The 19,057-nt window shown below is 40.0% G+C and overlaps 1 protein-coding gene across 4 annotated transcripts in view; it reads right to left on the bottom strand.

Annotated features, from left to right (window-relative positions):
• The window catches only part of LARS1 (leucyl-tRNA synthetase 1), a 31,255-nt gene extending 14,149 nt beyond the window's left edge, over window positions 1–17,106 (bottom strand). The window contains exons 1-19 of one of the 4 annotated variants that reach the window (XM_009483764.2): window positions 16,994–17,106; window positions 14,131–14,218; window positions 13,363–13,443; window positions 12,796–12,936; window positions 11,500–11,661; window positions 10,706–10,818; window positions 10,300–10,363; window positions 9,703–9,770; window positions 9,141–9,366; window positions 7,983–8,070; window positions 7,803–7,879; window positions 7,091–7,144; window positions 5,958–6,098; window positions 5,223–5,300; window positions 4,187–4,272; window positions 4,029–4,094; window positions 3,849–3,931; window positions 3,034–3,172; window positions 682–894 (exon numbers count right to left, since the gene is read on the bottom strand). In XM_009483764.2, coding sequence (XP_009482039.2) covers window positions 682–894; window positions 3,034–3,172; window positions 3,849–3,931; window positions 4,029–4,094; window positions 4,187–4,272; window positions 5,223–5,300; window positions 5,958–6,098; window positions 7,091–7,144; window positions 7,803–7,879; window positions 7,983–8,070; window positions 9,141–9,366; window positions 9,703–9,770; window positions 10,300–10,363; window positions 10,706–10,818; window positions 11,500–11,661; window positions 12,796–12,936; window positions 13,363–13,443; window positions 14,131–14,181 — 1,931 coding nt within the window. In that variant the 5' untranslated portion in view covers window positions 14,182–14,218; window positions 16,994–17,106. Of the gene's footprint in view, window positions 1–681; window positions 895–3,033; window positions 3,173–3,848; window positions 3,932–4,028; window positions 4,095–4,186; window positions 4,273–5,222; window positions 5,301–5,957; window positions 6,099–7,090; window positions 7,145–7,802; window positions 7,880–7,982; window positions 8,071–9,140; window positions 9,367–9,702; window positions 9,771–10,299; window positions 10,364–10,705; window positions 10,819–11,499; window positions 11,662–12,795; window positions 12,937–13,362; window positions 13,444–14,130; window positions 14,219–16,993 lie in introns of those variants that run through there. The other 3 variants (XM_075715003.1, XM_075715002.1, XM_075715001.1) reach the window with 3 other exon arrangements.
• Window positions 17,107–19,057: the final 1,951 nt, after the last annotated feature.

Genomic DNA, 19,057 nt, shown 5'->3' with positions numbered 1-19,057 from the left:
GTCCATGGGAATATGTATACACTGTTTTAATGATCCTTGAGAAGTAATTAAGAAAACTTTATGATAATAAAGTTACTTAAAATCCCAGTGCAGGAATACAACTCAGTATTGGAAAATACATAGGAGGAGATATTTACAGAAGATGTTTGACTTTTCTAAAACAGGCCAATGAAAGCTAAGGTTAAAATTTGTTCTCCACTTTTACCTATTTGCTTTTTCATGTGGCCTCCTAACTGAGCATTTCACATGTCCATATACAGCTAAAACAAATAAAAAATAGCATCAAACACCACAATTCCATCATCGTCTGCATTTGGATTTAGCTCTAGATGCTGCTACTTAGTATTGTCTCCACTCCCAAAGGAGGAAAAGACCCTGAAGATACACCAATGTTTCAATGTTTTTACACATATCCTCTAAAGAAGCACCGAGCCAAAATACTGTTTAGTTAGGACATAAAACCACCAGGTTTGCTCTACATGGGAAATAATGGTAAAAAGCATTCAATTTCAGTAACTTCTACTGTAGACAAACGTAACAGAGCTGCAATATGAAAGAATGCATTTTCAACCTAATTCTGAATGTTGTACAGTCCAAAAAAGCCATTAGCAAATGTATCAGAACTACAAACTCTCCAGCTTTATCTCCTGCACACCTGTGTTGCATTATCTCCAAACTTACCTTTGATCTGACCACATAGCCACATGGTTATAGAGATAGTACGACAGGTGATTTGGAACAAGATCTTTGCCAGAAACTCTGAGATCCACAGGATACCAAAATTCAAACTCCTCCTTTAGCTTGTCCAACTTTTCTTTTGGAATCTCTGTTTTAGGGAATGGAGCTGCCTTGAAGAAGATGTAATCCCAAACTTCTTTGCTCATTTGATGTGCCCTGCACAGAATTAGTCCCATATTGAGATGGCAGTAAAAGTTCCTCTTACACTCCACAGCATTTTTAATAAGACAGCTTTAAACTGTTGATTCATTCTCACAACAGAGAATGTGTTCCATTTGATAAGCAGAGCAAACATAGACAAAGAGTGTACAGGTACTTTGTCTAATATCAGATGAGTGAGTCCAACATCAGAAACAAAATCAGAACTGCTCAAGACATGCCCTGCTTAAAATGCCCTTCAATATCTCCCAATAAAGCATGAAGACTCCTGTAAAGAAAAACTCATTAATAATTAAAGCATAATCTTGAATGTCCTGGAAACCTGATTATTTCTTTTCCAAATGCGGCCCCCCTCACCCCACCCCCAGCACCACTTGTGACCTTAACCGAATACTGAAAACCTGTTACTAATACCTAAAGTTCTCTGCCCCTCTTGCACTGGGTCATATAGCCATTCCTTCTGGCTTCCATGAAAGTAAAAGAGCAGGAGTACATGAGAATTGCTGTACAATTCAAGGTCCCCTCCTACATGGAAAAATTAGTGGTCTTTTCCCACTTTGAATGGAATTAATCCATTCAAAATTAACATTTACTGTAAGACACATTTTAATAATTACTAGAGGTAGGATCCACAATTTTGAATGAAAACACTGATGGGATGCAACTTGGACCCACAGTTTTGCAGTTCCTGCAGCCACTGGCATGCATTAAAAAAAAAAACCAACATCCTTCATGTTTCTACAGAGATTTTTATTCCTAGCTCCTTCGAATTTCACTGGAGTCTACCAGACACCTGCACACATTTCAAATTAAGAATTTCAAATCAAAGTTTACTATTTGTTAACATCTACTAAGGTGCACTGGCCTGTATTATGCAGAGAGGAAAAGCATTCTGGATCCAAAGTGCCTCCAGTACATATTGAACAACTAGTTCAAACGATGGTCAATACTACCGGTCTAGAATAAAGTCTTACATGCGCGAGTTTGCTGGTTTAGATCTGGTACTTACTGTTCTATGCTTTAAATTAGTGTTGTGCGCTGTGACTCAGCTTCTACGTTTGGTGCCAAAGATGACTGTAACCCAACGGTGACTGACATGATGCACCATAAATGCCCTTTTACTTTACTCCAGAGTTAGTCCTCGTTAAAAGTGTTTGCTAACACTGTAAGAATGATGTTATCTACTCACGTAAGAGTACACTCTAATTGTATGTACTTAATTACATCAAATATATAATTCAGCGCTCAGGATGTTCACTTCAAAGTTTGTTTCCAGAGATGACTAGCATGTAGGTAGCCTCTCTATAATTAGACAGCTTTGAGCCAAAATTAAAACCTTGCCAAGTCTTTCAGAACTATTTTTGTTTGTAAGAATCTTCACTTTAGAAATGGTTTTCAGAGTAGTTATAGCATTGAATAAGGTAAGTTCCAGTTCCAATGTGTAAACTACTCCAGAAAATAGTTCATAAAACATGCAGAATTAGAGCGTAAGATTCAAGGCAAGATTGGCGGTCATTTTTTCAATTCTAGGTGACTTGTGCTATCTCAGCTCTCAGATCCCCATCACTGAAAGTTCACAACCACTCCAACCAACAGGCCATAGGGCAGTCTTCGGAGGTATTTTGGTACAAATGCGTTCTCCCTCTTACTTTGAAGCTTTCCACATACAGGTTGCGCATAAAAGATGGTTCTAAGCTTCTAAGAGAGTTACCAACTTTTAATACAGTGACAAAAACTAAGGACTAATCTTGCCCACTTTGTACACGGAAGCATACAATTTTTTTATAGTTGCAAAGCAGTCTCAATAAGCAGAGACACTTCAGCAGCTACTGAAACCAATCAAAAACACCTGGCAAGGACCATTTCAAGGCAAGTCAAACAAGTATTAAAAAAAGTGATTTACTCTGCATACAGTTCTGTTTTCAGGGACATTCCACCTCTCTCTCTGGACACCATACTCCTTTCGCTTTCCTTATTTCCCTTCTACAGATTTGCTGTAACTTAGTGAACAGCAGGTTAAGTTTTAATAATGATGCTTTTTAAACAAAAAAGCAAAGAATCAGCCTTTGTCAAAAACAATTCAGGAGATAAGCACACCGAATTGAACAAGAAAACTTAATGATTCACTCTCCTTACCTGATGCCTAGGGGAGATTCTCCTTGGCCCCTCAGGTTACCTCCCTGTAACAGATGAGCCACTGTGTAATAAGCCATGTAGATAGTTGAGTCAGAGAGAGACTCTATCAGCCACTGCTCATCCCAGGGTAATCGGGTACCTAGAAAAGATGGAAACCAGGTACCAGACAGTCAGTACCATCCCTACTAACAAGCGTTACACTCAAGCATACACAAGCAGTTTATGACTTTCAGTGGAATATGTATATACAGACACACACACACATATATATATATGTATATGCAAGTACTCATGCTTATGCTTTCAAAAATCCTTTTTTAAAAAATTCAACTTATGCATTTGAAAATTTTATTAAAGAGAAAATACTTGCTATTTTTGTAGTCAGCTTCTTGACACAACTGTCAAACAAATTTCAGCTCATGATGATTTGCTGTGTATTATAATGCAGTTATAGCAGTTGTCCCATGTCACAGGCTACACAAGATGAAGGCTAGTCAGAATTTAAGGAGAACACCCAAGAAACAATACTAGTTCCTTCTTCTGAGGTCCCTTCCAAATTAATGGCCCAGGCAAAAAGCTACAGAGATGCTGCATAGAATCACTGCAGTAATGCAAAAATAACATTACCCCTGGCCGCATGCATTTTCAAGAAAGTGTGCCTTCTCTGGGATGCTGGGTCAAGATGTAAGTTGGATGAATCTGTTCTACACTTACCTATACCATTTTGGATTCTAGATAGCACTTAAGCCTTCCAAATGAAGTGATGAGTACCATCCTCACAAAGCACTGAGTGAGAAAAGGAGTGTTTTGCCTACCTAAGCCGTAAGTCCTGGAGCATGCATGCTCTTGTAGCCAACCTAAAGTAGCTTCAAAATTTCTCCTAGTCTCTTCACAAAACCTGTAAGAAATAAGCTATTACTAATTACTCCTCTCAGCCCTCTTAGACCACCACCAGCAAACGATCACACCCCTTTACATGCGCTTTTATAACTTACGTCTCTAGATGTTTCAAGCACTCTGATGCCTGTTTCTTCCAGTTCACTTCACCATAATCTAAATACCTACAGTCAGGAAAAGTTTATTGTAATAAAGCAATCCACAAGTAGGATACAATTTGGCAGTAACTTTGTTACTACAGCTTTACTTCACTTACCACTGGTCACAAAGGGCCACGACACATTCATCAGCAGACCTCGATATAACTTGTTTCTCAGGTTCCATATAAATCATGGCTTCATCCTAAGAGTTGAAAGGGCAATAAAAGCTAAGGTCTTAGCTTTTATTGCCCTTCCAACTCTTAGGATGTTGCAAAGTCTTGAAAATCCTCACATCTTACTAAAAAGCATCCTCTCCACCCTAATCTGTTTTACAGCGTTTATGGCATGGCTTTCATCACTGCACAGGCTCTCTGCCTCAGTATTCACTTTAAAATGAGGGCAACGCTTGACTATGTACTTCTCCAAGGTATCAGTTCACGTAATTTTGTAAAGAATGTCTCCATGCATGATGAAAAGGAGGACAGAAGCACAAAATATTACTCATTGACTATGCCCCTAGTGATTAAAACAGCTACTAGAAAACCCTGGGACTGAGGGAGAGGGGGGAAGGCAAATTAAAATAAAACAGTGAGCTTTCATTCTACCTTCACAAACCACATATTCTGATGCAGGATGAAGCGTTATATTATAATCTGAATGTAACAATGCTGCAACAACAAGGAATATTGACTTAATAACTGAAGCCTCTCCCACTTCCAGGCCTCATCAAGAAAAACTTATTAGAGAGATGACATGATCATTGTTCACTTACTGCTCTTCCTTCTCTGCATGACAAACCCCAGAAATGGGGTGTCTGCATGTCACAGATATCCTTTATTGGTAGGCTTGAAAAAGACTGACAATTCGCACCTTACACTTTCAGCATCTTCCCAACTATATCAAAGATTAAATCAGACCACCAAAATATTTCCTAGAGGTGAGGGGATGAAGCAGGTCTCCAATTAAGCTATTCATCCCACTTAGTCCAAGAACACAAGGTTCTTCTTTTAGCAGTATTTCATACTCTAGCGATCCAAAGCACCACTAAGAGGACTGCAGAACCAAAACAGAGCGGTTTCTTCAGCAAATCAACTACTGTGAAAAAGACAAAATGAATAATTTAAAAGAAGCTGTGTGCATATGACCACATACATTATCCACCATCATCTTCTGAATAAGTTTCTTGACATCTTGAACTTTTTGTCCTTTGAATCCATCCACCAACATTACCTGTAAAAGATGGGTCACAGGAATTGATTTTTTTTTTTAATTAACTAGAAATAGGTGCAATAGCTCTTTAGATCAACATAAAGTAGTAGCAGTTACTGCAGTCTTTGACATGCAAAAAATACAGATTTTTTTTTTTCATTAAACAGACAGTTACCTCTACCCAAAATGAGTTTGTATACATGTCAGCATGCACATAGGCAATCAAACACAGCTAGTCAGAAATAAAAATTATTGTAAGCTTACAAGAAAACAGCTGAGGAACACATCATAGTAAGCCATTACACAAGATTAGACAGGCGATTAAGAAAAAAAAAACCACACCACACACCAACACATTGCTCTCTTCGTATCAGTTTCCAAATCAATACTTGTAACAAAATCGATCAACTCCCCAGAACATGATCACTTGCTAGGAAACCAGATTATAAGTCTCAGTTTGCAGTCCCACATTCCTCCACTCTCTTTCTTCAGTTCTACATAACTCCTCTGACTGCAGAACCTGACTGCAGGAGAAGGCTAAATGAGAAGCAGTCTGAGGAAAAGAAAAAATCTCCCTCTTTCTTGCAGTCCTTTTTTTAATTATTATTCTTTACCCACTTTTTCTTCTCCTAATCAAACTCAGCAAGAAAATACTTATCAAAATGTTTTATTACTTACTCCCTCATAAAACCCTTTCAGGTACACTCTCTCCTTGGCCTCAGCAAGTTTCTCTCTGTCATTCTGGCTCTGGATTTTGAGCTCATCGCAGACTGATGGAGCACAAAGGTTGCCATAGCCTGGGATTTCAATGATGGGCACCTGAGAATTAACAAAACGGTGTCAGATATTCAGTTCGAATTATCTCAATGTCATAAAATCTACGTTTGATTTCTTTCCTGGATTTCACAAGCTTCACTAGAAGTGATGCATTGAACAAAACAGAGACAAGTATATTTTGCTTGGTTTGCAGTCTGAGTCTGAACCATAGATTATGAAGGGGAAAAAAGGCAGTCACTGCTAGTTACCTGAAAGTGTGCTGCGTGATAATCTTGGCCAAAAGCAACATGAACCAAAGAACCCTAATGGCAGCAGAAGCAGGTGCTATGTCAAACTTTTACTGTCTTGTGTTACTCTGTGTTTAAGTTTGCAGCATCTTTTACTAATCAAGTTACATAGGACTTACAAAGCATTAGTGCAATTCCACTCGTCAAATCAAAAATTCCTGGCAGTCCCCAGCGTGACTCCTGATCTGCCCTCCTACAAGCAATAACCTGGTTTTATTTCCTGAGATGACACCAGTACCAAGCTGTACCAGTACTGAAGCCAGCGTGTGGAAGCAAGGGTAATGCAGAATATTGGGATGGGTTTACCTGTAACCTAGGTTTTCTAATGAAAACTGATCCAGCCATGAGTCTGCATTAATAGTAAGGAACTTTGGCTCTTTGCACAAACAGATACAATAATAATCTGGCCATTAAGGCTGTAAGTTTTAACTAACCAACAGGTTATCAGTACAATGAAGCAATATTCTCCAAAACAGTAATTCCCACAAAAATTGATACTTTTCTTTATCTCTGAAGTATAGCATAGAATAACAAATCTTGGTTGCAAATATTACAATATTACATATTGGACCAAATATTACAACTATAGCAAAACATGAAAAATTTACTCTGAACTTTACGGCTCTTTCAGCTGAGGAGGACTTTAAACAGAAATTCTGAAAAAAACAGGCACAGTTCTTGGCACATTTCTCATCAGTGAATACAAAATAATGTGTACCACAGATCGACACATTTGGATGTAGTTACCGGTTCAAACGGCAGGACCATTTCATCTTTGATGCCATACTTCACCCTCAGAGCCTTTGAAAGTTAGAAGAAAAAAAATGCAATACGGTTAGAAGAAAAATCTTGTAGATTTAAAGGTTCTTATCCATTCATAAGATCTTCTTGCACATAATATTTTATAAGGCAGACAAAGCCACTTCCCTGCTTTCTCACCATTTCTCACACCTGAGTTTAATGCCTGTCTCATTTCCAGGTGATTCTTTGTCATAATCATCTACATTTTTAAGAAGGGAAAAAAAACCCTGTCACTCTACCCTGAAAACAAGTGGGACAAAAATTCAATAGCCAGGGATACCTGTTTAGACACTGATGTACTCTTGAAGCTGTAATAGCAACAGCTACTTTGAGTCGCATTTGAAATTCATACAGAGCTCTTAATTTCATCTCTGGAAGTCATTTCCACAACAGGAATTTATTTTGATTTCACTGGTACTCTTCTATACTTTAACATGCAGCAGAAGTTACACGATTCCCACTCAAAACTCTACTTGAAGTCTGAGAATAAACATCTGTCCCAGCCCAGCTGTTTTTAACTTCATTTAACTACTTTGATTTCAAGTTAGAGATAGCCAATCTCCAATTAAAGGGAGTTTCATTTTACCCACTGGATATCCACTTTTGACCCTCCACACTATGGAAACAGAAACAGAAGCAACTCAGTTAACAGACTGACCTGCTTTTTTTTCAAATCTCTCAGGGCCGCAATGTCATCCGGAGAATCAGAGGGAACACTTGTTACCACTCCAGTTCCTTGACAAAGAGAGAGATAAAACAGCTAAAAAGATTAGTCAACACGTATTGAATGCACAGTGTGCATCAAACAGGCTTTGGCAAGACACTGCTGTAAAGTTACCTTTATCTTCCTTGATCGTGAGCATGGGAAGAGCATATATAACTTTGTAGGTGGTGAGAGGTGCAGAAAGTGCAGCGCCAAGAATCTCCTACGCAGGACAAAGGAATATCATTACAATAAACAGCACTTTTTCAGTCTAGCTGAGTAAGTTCTCCTGGCTGATCATTCTTTAAATTTGCTGGCATTCCTCACATTACAAACAAATAAATTACACAAAAAAAAAAAAAATATATATATAGACAAGGAGGAAGTACATATGAAAAGCATGTATGTACAAAGTAATTCAGAGAAAGCAAAACTACTGAAAATGTAGAGTTGGAAAAACATAGTAAGCAGAAGAACAGTTTGCCTCCAAATATCTGAAGCGCATCAGCGTCAAGACAGGAATGAATTGGGAAGCCAGTGTCAAAAGCTAGATTAAACAAAGGCAGGAAAAGCATATTGTCAAGACCATTTATGCACTGACAGGAGCTAGATGTTGCAGTTGTCTTCTATCTCTCTAATTTGCTTGAATTCACATCACTTCTACTAACAAAGAAACAAAAACTGCATTTTCTACTTCATCCGTCAAAGCAGGATCAAGAAAGATGGTGACAAGTTCTAGTGAATGGAGATCAAGTGATGTAAACAGCATGAAGGTACTTTGTATTAGGATGAACAAATGCCACTAACTACGCTTATTCAAAGCACAGAAATTAAGGAGAGCAAATATCAAAAACACTAACATTCAACTACTAAGCTAAGAAACCTTCATTCACAAAGATGTACTGGAAATTCCAGCATCAACAAAAAGCCTTTTTCACATGACCCTTTCTAGCTATTACTTTTTTCCGTCCCTTTCCGTTCCTTGTAGAGAAGTCACCACTCTTCCCAGCGTGCAGAAAAGGGTCACTTAAAACCATTCACTCACCAAGCAATGCTAAGGGAATAGTAATGCATTTGTCCACAGGCAGGTGCACCAGGTTAACCTCCCAGAAGCAGCTGTACTCTGGCTGCCAAGGAAGCTGTCTTCTGCTCGCATTTTTAGTCACAAAACACTCCTATTTTTTTTTTATTAGTTTCTATATTTTCTTTATAAGTAGAATTCTATCATCACCTTTGTAAATATAAGCTTCACAGGAACAGATAAGCCTGACCAGCAAGCTGCAAGATGCTTACTTCTCCCATCAGCTCCTTGACAACAGGTACGACTCCATTATCTTTTGTAAAGCCCTGGTAGGACATGTTCCTGGCAGCTCTTTGGGTACAGATAAAAATATCCCCATTCACAGTTTCAAAGCCGATGTACTTCATATCTGGGCGAACCCAGCAGTTAGTCTGTCCAAACATAGTCTCTGGCCTGAGCGTAGCAGCCACCAAGAAGATATTTCTTCCTCTTAGGCCACTGGAGGGGAAAAAAGTATTTCATAAGTCACCAAAATAAAAACATTCAGGGCAATACAGAACATGCATTTAAGCTGATATGAACTTTTAAGTAACATTTCCTAAGGGATGGAAGTGGGTCATTTTTTCTTGGTTTTTTGGGGGTTTTTTTAACCTCCAATTTGAGTTTCACACAGACTAGTGAATATAGCAGCTCAAAACAGAGACCAAGTCTTTGAAGTGACAGAAATAACAGGGTGAAATTACATTCTGCATTAGGCAAAACAGACTGTCTAATGTAACGGTCACTTCTGGCCGTAAGATAAAACCTATTTGCCATTACAAATTCAAGACCTACCTTAATTTTGCAGGATAAGGATCTAACACCTTCATTTTTATTAGCGTATATTCTTGAGGCCCGACACCCTACAATTCACATAATGCAACAATCAATATATGACATTGACTCAAGCAGTAAAGAAAATAAAGCTTATTCTGTAGTAACCTAACCTAAATGCTACTGAAGGTACCAATGCTTTCTTCAAAGTAAATCATATTTCCATTGATAGAAATGGCTGTTTAGTAAAATGCAGACTGGAGAGACAGAGGTTATACTTTATTCCTACGTCCAAAAATTTACTTGTCACAGCCACTATCTCAGCAACATGTAAGTTAATAACAGCTTATTTGTTTTGTTTCAACAGATAGATAGCGATATGATGTAGCGATGCTGCTGGCACAAATTGCCAAATAATCACAGAAAACAGCTACAATGGAAAATACTATCCATAGTTCAAGACAAATACTCTCAATAGAGGACTTAATTCAATTTTCACATTTGAGAACCAGTAACTCTGTACATACAAAATACATTTTCTTCCAAGATACAGTTTATTTTTCCATTCATTATTTAAGATCATAAGCAATGAATAAAAATGTCAATTAAAAATATTACCTCTCCTGTTTGCCTGTCATGATCCATGCACGGCTGTCCATCTTTTGGAGAATAAATTGTATATCTAGAAAAAGGTATATTTTCATTTAGTAGCAAATAAAACAATGCGTAGACTGGGGCGGGACACAACAACATCTTTATGAAAGAGACCTCTTAATAGTATTTACAAATTTTGCATCAATCTGTTTTTGCACTGATGTCAACACTCAGTTTTTGCAAGAGCTTTCAGCATTGGCCCTATTTTGCTTTGAGTCGGTATCCATGGAAAAACTAAAACAGCAGCACAATCTCACACACTTTGCTAGCACAATAAATACACTACTTTACTGTGTCTAGTAGAACATTTGAAATGAAAGCTGACCTTATCCATATTCACAATAAACTCAGAGCTGAGTAGCAGGCTTACCGTTTCCCAAACTTAATCTTATTTCTTTCCTTTAATGTAAGAAATTGCCACCGTACAAAGGAATCATAATAAGGATTAACATCTGTAGTAATGAAAGAACGCCTCCAATCCACCTGGAAATGCGTAAGAATCTCTGGTAAGTACATACAATAAAGAAATTCAAGGAACCTCACAACAGCAAAACTATTATTTTAAAAATAAGAAGTTTTTCTCCAAAAAGATAATGCAAGTCCATGTCACAAAGGGCACATGCTTAAAAACATAACTATGCAGTCTGTGTGTGCGTGGTCTTTCAGAGCTGAGGTGCCAAAGACTCAAGGCTCTGTCTGCTGACTGTGAATTTTAGAGATTTTGTAGTAGTTTTAACCGATCGCTCCAGCTAAATTTCAGCACTACCTTGTTTCATAATCTCTACACATCTCTGTTGTCAGCAGGACCAGTATCTTTATTTAATATCACATCATTACTCTTCCTAAAACTACTGTCAGTACTGACTACAGAACAGTTATCTAATATGGAAGCAAGAAGCGACAGTCGCAATTCCTTTATTCGATTCTCATTTCCAGTTGTGATCACTGCATAGCGTATAAGCTCTATATAAGAAAGCACTTAATTATCACCCAAGACTATTAAAAGGCTTAAATGAGTAATTCCAAAAATACCAGGGACATTTCTAGAGTAACACTGGTATCATGCAGAAAATCTTCTCAAAGGAGAAGGAGCATATTCATAAACATAATGACAATACAAGCATGGCTGCTCGCATAACTGAATTTTAGATTTCATATGGTTACCTTCAACCCCATGCTTTTCAGATCCTGGACAGCTAGGGGAGGGAAATAATCCAGCCAATGCTCAGCTTCAGAAAAGCTAACTACTTCTTCTTCAGAAAGACCCAAAGACTTCATGATTCCCCACTGGTATTTGGAAGAGCCAGTCTTGGCAGCAGCCTTACTCTGAAAGGACAATTGCAATTAGGAAAAAGTGCACATTCTCATATTCACGACAGAGCGTTTTTCTCTATTAATGTTATGGTTTCTACTTCCAGATATACAAGTTAATACAAATACTCTAGCATCCTTTCTCTAGCATTGAAGAGTAATGATCAGACTTTCTCATCTACATTGTTTCCTAGCTTGTACTCAACTGTACATGCATTAACCCCCTCTTTTCACGTGCTACACGCCTACATCTGTCTGATACACCTGCAGAAAGGGTGTGCCATGCCAAACTGGCAAGAAATGACCATTCACTGAGGTCCTGGTCAAACAAATGGGCATTTTTACCGTGAAAAGGTGGAGCGGTCCTGCACTATATCCTTATATCAAAAAACTTTTCCACTGTTACTTTACTCATATTATTTTTTCCAGCTGTTGTCCTTCAAATGTCTTATGTCTCTACCCAACAGCAACTTACTACCGGCAAGAGTAGGCAAAATCACATCTTCTGTTGATGTAGAGCAGACAGAATCCCAAACCTAATACTGCCAGTGTGACAACCTCTTTAGCATACATAAGCAATATACGTAAGAACATCTCTGAGTTTTTCCTAGACTTGATTCTTTTCCTTGCTTTGTAACACTCCCAAAATCATAAATCTCATTTAAATGCCTGATAAGCCAAAATAGTTTGGATTATTTTATTTAGCTTACCTAGTCAGAACAGGCTAGATACCTATTTACAAGAGAATAATCAGAATAGTAGGCGTCTATATTCCCTACCACTGACAAAGCAGGGTTATTTCCTAGAACTCATTTGTGAGTGCTTTGTGCAGGGGCAGGGGCAGAACCTCCACCAAAAAACTCAAGAGTATTACTCTGGCTGACCTCCTTTTTCTCAGGAAACTATTAAACAGTACACCAGCTCACCATTAAGATTTCATGCATTAAAATGGTATCTCTGGAACCATACAGTTGATGCATTTTTTCCCCAAGTCTACCTTAAAATTATCCAGCTAACTTGGAAAAAGCAATCGAAATATTTGTATCACAGGTTCCTCTGAGGAGTGTGAAAGAGGAAAAACCCACAATGCATACTCTGAAGCTTTGAGAGCACAGCTACCAATCCACACAGTCTTTGTTTAAAGTTTACCTTTTTGCCTTTTGCTTTGTCTTTGATGATAATTTCTTCTTCTTTTTTAGCAGAATTTTCTTCCTCTTCTTCCTCCTCATCAGGAAATTCAGGTGGGCAGCCATATAATTCCATTTCTCTTTTTAGCTTATCTGCACAAGCCTAAATAGAGTTATTGGTAGTTTATCAGCACTTTTCTGTGGCAATTGCTTCAACCATAGCTAAGGAATGCTTTGTGTTTCGCTACAACGCTTTAAACTTTTCCTGGACATTGCATTAACTCCTAGGAGATCTTGCAACTTCAAGAATGCCTGCCATGGCAGGGAGAGGTTTACCGTGCAGATTTGCTTGCAAATGAAAAATACAATAGATAAACTTAATTTTTAATCATTTTATTTTCTAGAAAGTCATAATGCGTAGTTCAAGCACAACACATCTTTACTACACATTCAGGTTCAAAATCACACTATCTTGATGAATTTTTTATCAAATTAACATGATATTCTGGATGGACAGTAGGCAACACTCTAAGTAGTCTGAAGTATAAAAAAAATTAGAAAAAGCCCTCAGTAACTCAAACCATCTTACCTTTATAGGCATCCCGGTGCAGTGTAGACCAAATGGAAACAAGCAGTTCTTTCCCTTTAGCCTCTGATACCCAACTGCAAACTATATAACGTGGAAAAATGAAATAGATGAAACAAGAATGGCGTAAGGCTAAATTAGCACCCTTCTTCAACAAACAAGTGCAATTCCTTCTTTAGAATGGAACTACTAAAAGACAGACAAACGCAGCCAACAGCATCTAGGAAGCTAATTAAAGGAAAAGGTGAAACTAACTTTTGTTACCAGGTATGCCACTGCCTGGCTGCGTAAGTACAAGCTTTCCCATTTTTCAGGTGGTTAGTTTTGACTAGAGAAGAATGGGCGCAAAGAAGAGATCAGTTTTGAGGAATCCTATCCACTAGTACCTAAAACCTGTTTTAACACGCAGGTAACAGAGCACAGTATTCACAAACAAGAGAGACAATAAGATCTCTTGTAAAACTTGCACCATTTAGCAGCTAGACAAATGGTAAGAAGCAGCACCTCCTAAAAATCTCGGCACATCTGAAGGAATTAATAGAGAAAACACCTGTAGTCTAGTCTCCTAGAATGAAAAAAAGTGATCAGTGGCAGTTCTCTTCAACCAGCAATATTTCCACTGAAAATATGGGAAAAAATGAAAGTTTGAGTAAGTCATTATTGAATCTATAAAGTAATTAACAAGGAATTCTGTTAGCTCAAAATTTAACTACAAAATTAGCATTTGTTCTAGAGTAGTATTTAAAGGTATTAGCAAAGGAAAATTTTTACCTCGCATTTAGATAAAGAAAACGTGTGTCCCAGGTGAAGGCGGCCGTTCATGTAGGGATAAGGAAATGTAACAAAGTACTTTCCTTTGCTGAGAAGAAAATCAAAGAATTAAAACATGTAATTAGCTTTTAAAATGGCCATCAGAAGATGCACAAGTAAAACAGTTAACTGATACATTCAGCTATTATCAGCCCACAATGATGTTAAAATACTATTTCCCTGCCAGTAACATGAGCCTTTGATTTTAAAGAACTGTTATAGTAACAGGTTTTATCATCTTTTTTTAAAAAAAACAAAAAGGCAAAAGAAAAAGCCTACATAGGACTGACGTTAGAGAAACTTTGAAATAGATATAACATCTTCCCAAAGGTAACAAGTTCTAATCTTGCTTCTGTAAATTAATTACTGCAAAGGCTTCAAGTCACTTATTTAATCTCGCACTGTCCGAGTTCAGCTTTTCTAGTGGCACGCTGCAAATTATTACTCATTTCACAGACATATATTGTTGCGCAGTGTTTTGAATGTATATTACATTGTTGTAACCTGGCCTCTCAAAGCAACTAAGGTTATTTCTAGATCTTTAGGCCATTGTAAATTTCTGCCTCCACCTTTGCACTCTACCCCTACTTTGTGCCTTGTTTTTGCCCTTCAGAACATGCATAAATAAAGGCCAAGTCATTTGTTTGCTTGCAAAGCATTACCATTTAAGAAGCTGCCACCTGTTACACCACTTCAGTTATTATCCTTGTCTAGTTTGACTCTCCCAGGTAACAAGTAACTAACCCATTTCAGAAAGCTGAGAACAGTTATGAAACCAACCAGGTGGGAGAAAATTTAAGCAAAGAAATAAGCACCTTCTACAATGACCAGACAGCAGCTCAGGAATATTTTAGCACAAGATCAGAAAGCCATTATCAAAGCAAAATGTTATGTTGACCAAAACCAGCATAGAGTAAAAGTAGAATGCTCTATTAAAAAAAAAAAAGAATTAGCTAACAAATAAGAAAAATTAGGTAAAATTCACAGCAGTTCAAATGAATTAGAAGTGGCAAATACCAAAAAGGAAAGGAGAAACCCAGATAAACCTCAGTACAGATTCACACACAGAGATGATGTCAACGAGAGGGTTTTTTCTTTTATTTTAACAAAATAAAAGAACAAAGGTAATCCTACCAATGGCATTATTACACGGAAACGGCAGGAAACAAGAGATGGTTCAGACACAGTCCCTCTAGAAACACAGTGAAATTACGTTAGCAGAGGAAGCTTCAAGCGAAGAAGCGGAAATACAATAAATGGAGTGACTGGAACTGAAGTTAGAGAACTTCATAGCTAATAATAAACTTTAGATAATAATAATTAAAAAAAAAAAATCAGGAACATTGTTAGCCATTAAAACAACCTGAGAAGATCTGTGGTGGAAGTCCATTCTTTTCAAATAAGGGTTAGATTTTTTTCCAGGGAATCTCCTCTAGTTCAAACAGGAATTATATCAAAGAATTTCTTAAGTCTGAGCTTTGGAAAAGGCCAACCACGTTATAAGTCATCTCTCCTGGCTCATTTTCTTTGAATAACTGTGATCTTTAATAACGATACAGATATTCCCGCTATCATTTCCTAGGACTGAGTTTTGCGTGAACAGCAACAGATCTCTCACAGCAGTTCCATCTACATCGTAACAGCGCTTTACTAGCTCAACACAAGATAAAACATTGTAAGTAAAAGCTCTTCCTGGCAGGGGATGAAATCCCACTGTGATCAGAATAAGGACTGACCACAGAAATGTTCCGCCAGCATCATCTCTAGGGTAGCTTTTAGTAGTATCAGCTCTTTTATAAAAATAGGTAGACATTTAAGACAAACCGTAAAATAAATACACGGCATTCTAACTAGAAGTGCAAGAACATTAGTTTAGCAAAGCAGCTTTTTCCTCTATTTATAAGGTGGACATGTTACCATAACGAACACTGAAATTTCACATTAAATTGTTCCATATTGTAAAACTGACCTACTACTTTCATTTTCGGTCAGAAAATGAAATACAGCCTTAAACGCCAACCTGGAAGATAGTGAATACTTAAAGCACAGACCGCATTTCTTTTAAGTAAAAAGGGAGTTCTACACACCCTCACACGACAGTTTTTATTACACCTCCTAATTTAACATTCAAATCTTCCGACCCATTTGGGTCCTTCACTCTCCACTCAGCCCTGGGACTAGTTTTGCTGGAGCTGCAGATCACAACAGAAGTGCAAACTGAAGCTCTACGACTAACAAGTTAGCAGGACAAACCTCTGCAATATAGTTCACGTACGAAAAGAAATCACAGCACCTCATCTGAGGAAGAGTAATGACCACGTGCCTGGCCATCATCCACTTCTACACAAAGTAAACCAGGCTGGCCTACACCAGGACCCCGGATGTCTGTTTAACCATTTTCTTTTCTCAGCACAGCAGAGCAAGTACACACCTTCCTTCAGATAAAGGAGCGGTCCTTTCTAACCACGAGAGCAAAAGCCCTCCCGCTAATAAGGGCTCAGGCATCACATTGAGAAGCCCCCTTCATGTCAAAAAGTAGAAGTCAGCGAAGAGAATCCATTTTCAAAATCTCAGAGGGTACCAATACTACCGAGGAATGAGGAGGCTTACTGGAACTTGGCCAACACACGTACAGCACCGCTTCACGTCGCCAGCTACAGAAATGCCAACTTAATGCATAAGTAAGTACCTCCAGATGACCCAGGAACACTACTCATTCAAAAGAGGCCACTTCTTTCCCCCCTAGGTTTTGAAGGAAAAAAGTTCCCTTGCAAAGACATTTCAAGCAGTTAAAGATAAAACCTGTAAAAAAATGTAGTGATACCTCTTTTGGTTCTGCCTATCTGAAGCGTCAATCTCAAAGACTCGCTCATCATCCCACTTTTGCTGGATCTCTTTTTCAATTTTCTTCAGGAAATCGACTTTTGCTGTCCCTTTACGTTCCTGTTAAAAAGAAAGAGGAAGAAAAGTCTGGCTGAATGGGTTAACAAATACAGATTTGTAATACATTGCAGACCACTCGTCAACTCCTTTCGTTACGGGCAAGCATTTCTCTGGACTCCGTAACACTGCAGCATAATCTCACAACAGAGCATCATTAACGTGATCAGCAACTGGTCTGCGTAAACCTGTGTCCTTTGAGATTTAGCCTTCTGAAACAAGATCTAAAATCTGTAAGGAGAGGGTTAACAAGCTTTTTCCAAGGCAAAGGGCTCTACAGTAGCCAACATAACACACACACACTAACAAACTGATCATCTCGCCAATGACTAACAAACTCAGAGGTGTCTGAATTGAGAAGACTGGAGTAGATAAAAATCTTAGTGAAAAACACCCGTGGAATTCTGATTTTGTTCCAGACTCTTCACAGAACCTGTGTATTCTTCATCCTGCTATACAATAAGAGGGAATAGTATTTCCTATGCCAGGAGAAGAGTCTGGCATACAAGTCTACTCTAGTTGTAGTTCACAAAGAGAGTTCTTCAGGTAAAGTATTTCAAATTATTTTAAATTCCATCGGTGTTTAAACGCCACCATTAAGCATTAAATGTTTCTTCTCCCTATTCTTTTATTGTGCAACACATTGCAAGCGTTAAATCATAGAATAGAATCGTTTAGGTTGGCAAAGACCTTTAAGATCATCCAGTCCAACCATTCACCTACACTACCAAGTCCACACTAAACCAATCAAGGGTAGACCAGACTGAACCATGTCCCCAAGTGCCACCTCTGCCCGTTTTTTGAACGCTTCCAGGGATGGGGACTCCACCACCTCTCTGGGCAGCCTGTTCCAATGCTTGACCACCCTTTCCATAAAGAAATGTTTCCTAATATCCAACCTAAACCTCCCCTGGCGCAGCTCAAAAGGAGACATTCGCTGCAGACACTGCAGTCACAGCGCCTGGCACGCACGACGTCTGAGGGTTTGGGTTTCTCCCCCCAGGATCAAGGCACTGCTAAGGTACCTGGGGCAGAAGTTATGCCTACCTTTACTGACGCAAGCAAGCAGAGATCTGACTAAAAGTACCACAGCAAACCGCAAAATACCTTTAGAAGAAAAGCAAAGATACTACAAGAAGTTAATGGCAGGTTCTAACTCACGCTTTGTGGCGTTTAGTCACCAGCCTCCTGCTCCCCTGTGCTACCGAGTTACTCGCCCTCGCGCACCCCACCATGTCACTCATTCCCGGGCCACCTGCACGCCCACGACAGCGGCCGCAGGAGGCGGCTGGGGCGTCCGAAGGCTCTACCAGCCGCGCCAGCCCCCCAGAAATCCCCCCTACCCGCGGCGGCGGCCGGGCGAGCTGCAGGGCCGGCCAGGGTGACGGCCAGAGTGCCGGCCAGGGTGCCGGCCAGGGAGACGGCCAGGGAGACGGCCAGGGAGACGGCCAGGGAGACGGCCAGGGAGACGGCCAGGGAGACGGCCGCGGCTCCGGGCGCCTCCTCCCGCAGCTCCCCAGGCCGCGGAACCACGGCCTGAAACGGGAGAGCCGCGGGCAGCGCCCGGAGCCCGGCCACCCCCGGCCGTCCCCCCACCAAGGGGCCGCGGACCGCCCCGCACGGGCCCCCGCCGCGAACTGCGGCCCCGAAGCGGGGCCCCCGCGGGCTGAACCCGGAGCTGCCGCCCGGCCACGCCGCGCAGAGGCGGAGCCGCGGCCCAGCCGCACTCACCGCCATGCTGCCGGGCCTCCCCGCGCCTCCCGCCGGGCCCTACCAAGGCGGCGGCGGGGCGGGGGGAGCGGGGCCGGGCCGTACCAACGCGGCAGGCTCGGGGGAGGCGGCGGCCAGGGCTCCTGGGCCAGCGGCCCGGCAGCGGGCTGGGCGCGGCGGGGCCGGGGCCGGTAAGGCAGCGGGGCCGTGCCGGGCCGTGCGGTGTTTGCACCAGCAG

The sequence above is a fragment of the Pelecanus crispus genome, chromosome 8 (assembly GCF_030463565.1).
Source record: "Pelecanus crispus isolate bPelCri1 chromosome 8, bPelCri1.pri, whole genome shotgun sequence".
In the NCBI taxonomy this organism is placed as follows: Eukaryota; Metazoa; Chordata; class Aves; order Pelecaniformes; family Pelecanidae; genus Pelecanus; species Pelecanus crispus.
Note: the sequence above shows the minus strand (reverse complement) of the source record. Positions and strands in the feature narration are given on the sequence as shown.